We start from the raw sequence: 1,656 nt of genomic DNA on the forward strand, positions 1-1,656 counted from the left end.
CAGTGTCCCCTGTGGCTGCAGGTGGGGGATGGCACCACGTCCGTGACCCTGCTGGCGGCCGAGTTCCTGAAGCAGGTGAAGCCCTACGTGGAGGAGGGGCTCCATCCCCAGATCATCATCCGAGCCTTCCGCACGGCCACGCAGCTGGTGAGCCACGGGGCAGGCACACTGCCACGGAAAGACACCTGCCACTGCCTGTGGGGAGTGCCCACAGCCCTCTCCTGCAGCCACTGCCACCACCCTGCACCTCTGGAGTGCGTCCTCTGGGGCTCTTCCCAAGCAAGGAGGAATCGATGGAAAGCTCATTTTCCATTCTCCTGTTCTCTGCCGTCCTTTGTTGAGCCGTGTTGGGCCCACTAAGCTGATTCTTGGAGGTTCATTCCCCAATAGCCCTTTGATTCCCAGGATCTCTGCTGAAAACAGAAACAGCAGAGCAGCTCTGAGCCTGCTCCTCATTTACTGGTGTATCCTTGGAATTACTGAGCTGGCAGGGGTGGAATAACTGAAACACTTGTAACTTCAGTTGGAGCAGAGAACAAAAGATAAAATACAGAGAGAGAGTTTGGAGCTGTCACCAGCTCAGGAACATAAATCATTAATCCAGCTGTTGCCTTTTTGCCAGGCTGTGAACAAGATCAAAGACATCGCTGTCTCTGTCAAGAAGGAGGATAAAGAGTAAGTTTCCCTTGGAGGTGACCTGTTTGTGTCCTGAGCTCCAGCTGTCTCCTGAATTCGGGCTCCAGGTGGCTCCTGGAGCTGCAGCCCCACAGTGGGGTTGTTCCAAACATCCCTGGAATTCCCTGCTCCCCCAGGGGCAGTGCTGTGCCCTCACTTGGCTGCAGGGGATGATGTAGGGCCGTGTCTCCCAGCGCTCAGGGAGGAAGCTGGGCACCAAAATAAGTGGCCTGATTTCTTTTTTGCAGCGGTGGAGTCTTGGAGCTCTTGCTGCAGTCAGTGGCAGTGTTAAATCTCAGCACTTCCCTGAGGATCAGATCCCTTTTTAGCTGTCACACAGCAAGGTAGATAGCTCATAGCAGTGACCCCTTCAGCTGAGGTGAGAATACTGGAGTTCCTTTCCTCCCTGGATTTTAACCTTTTGTTTACCTGATCTTGCTAATACCTGCAGTTAATTTGAAGTATTTCAACTGCATAAGCATCTTGAATAAACCAAAATGGGCTGTCCAAACCTAAGTGCTAAAAAAAAAACGCTGTGAAAAATCCCAGATGTGATCCTGTGATGGGAAATAGAGTAGTTCCCATGGGGACAGAGCCTGGCAGCTGGAGCCACACCTCCCCACCCCCTGTGTGTCACCCCTCAGCTGCACATGCATTACCTGACTTAGTGCTTCAGGCAGCCTGCTGCCTGTAGAGGCTCTCAGAAACACCTTCCTGCCTTGGCATGAGGGAAGGCACCTGTGATTTTGGGATTTTAGGAGCATAAAAACCCATCAGCCTCGTCAGGGCTGGGCTGCTGCTCCAGCTCTAAGGAGGAGACTGGGATTTGTCAGTCTGGGATTGTTCTCCCCATTGACAGGAGGGAGCTGATCTTTGCCTCTGTCAGGATTTTGGGCTCCTCATGACAAGACGGACCCTGAGGGGCTGGGATGGGCTGGAGAATTCCTGAGGAGCTGGGAAGGGGCTGGAGAATTCCTGAGG

General features: G+C 53.3%; 1 protein-coding gene across 1 annotated transcript in view; it reads left to right on the top strand.

The window, feature by feature from the left end:
• Window positions 1-1,656, top strand: part of CCT7 (chaperonin containing TCP1 subunit 7) — a 14,075-nt gene that overhangs the window by 4,733 nt on the left and 7,686 nt on the right. Inside the window, exons 4-5 of the mRNA XM_015616172.3 lie at window positions 22-147; window positions 623-675. Coding sequence (XP_015471658.1) covers window positions 22-147; window positions 623-675 — 179 coding nt within the window. The remainder of the gene's footprint in view (window positions 1-21; window positions 148-622; window positions 676-1,656) is intronic.

Source organism: Parus major, unplaced genomic scaffold (genome assembly GCF_001522545.3).
Source record: "Parus major isolate Abel unplaced genomic scaffold, Parus_major1.1 Scaffold361, whole genome shotgun sequence".
In the NCBI taxonomy this organism is placed as follows: Eukaryota; Metazoa; Chordata; class Aves; order Passeriformes; family Paridae; genus Parus; species Parus major.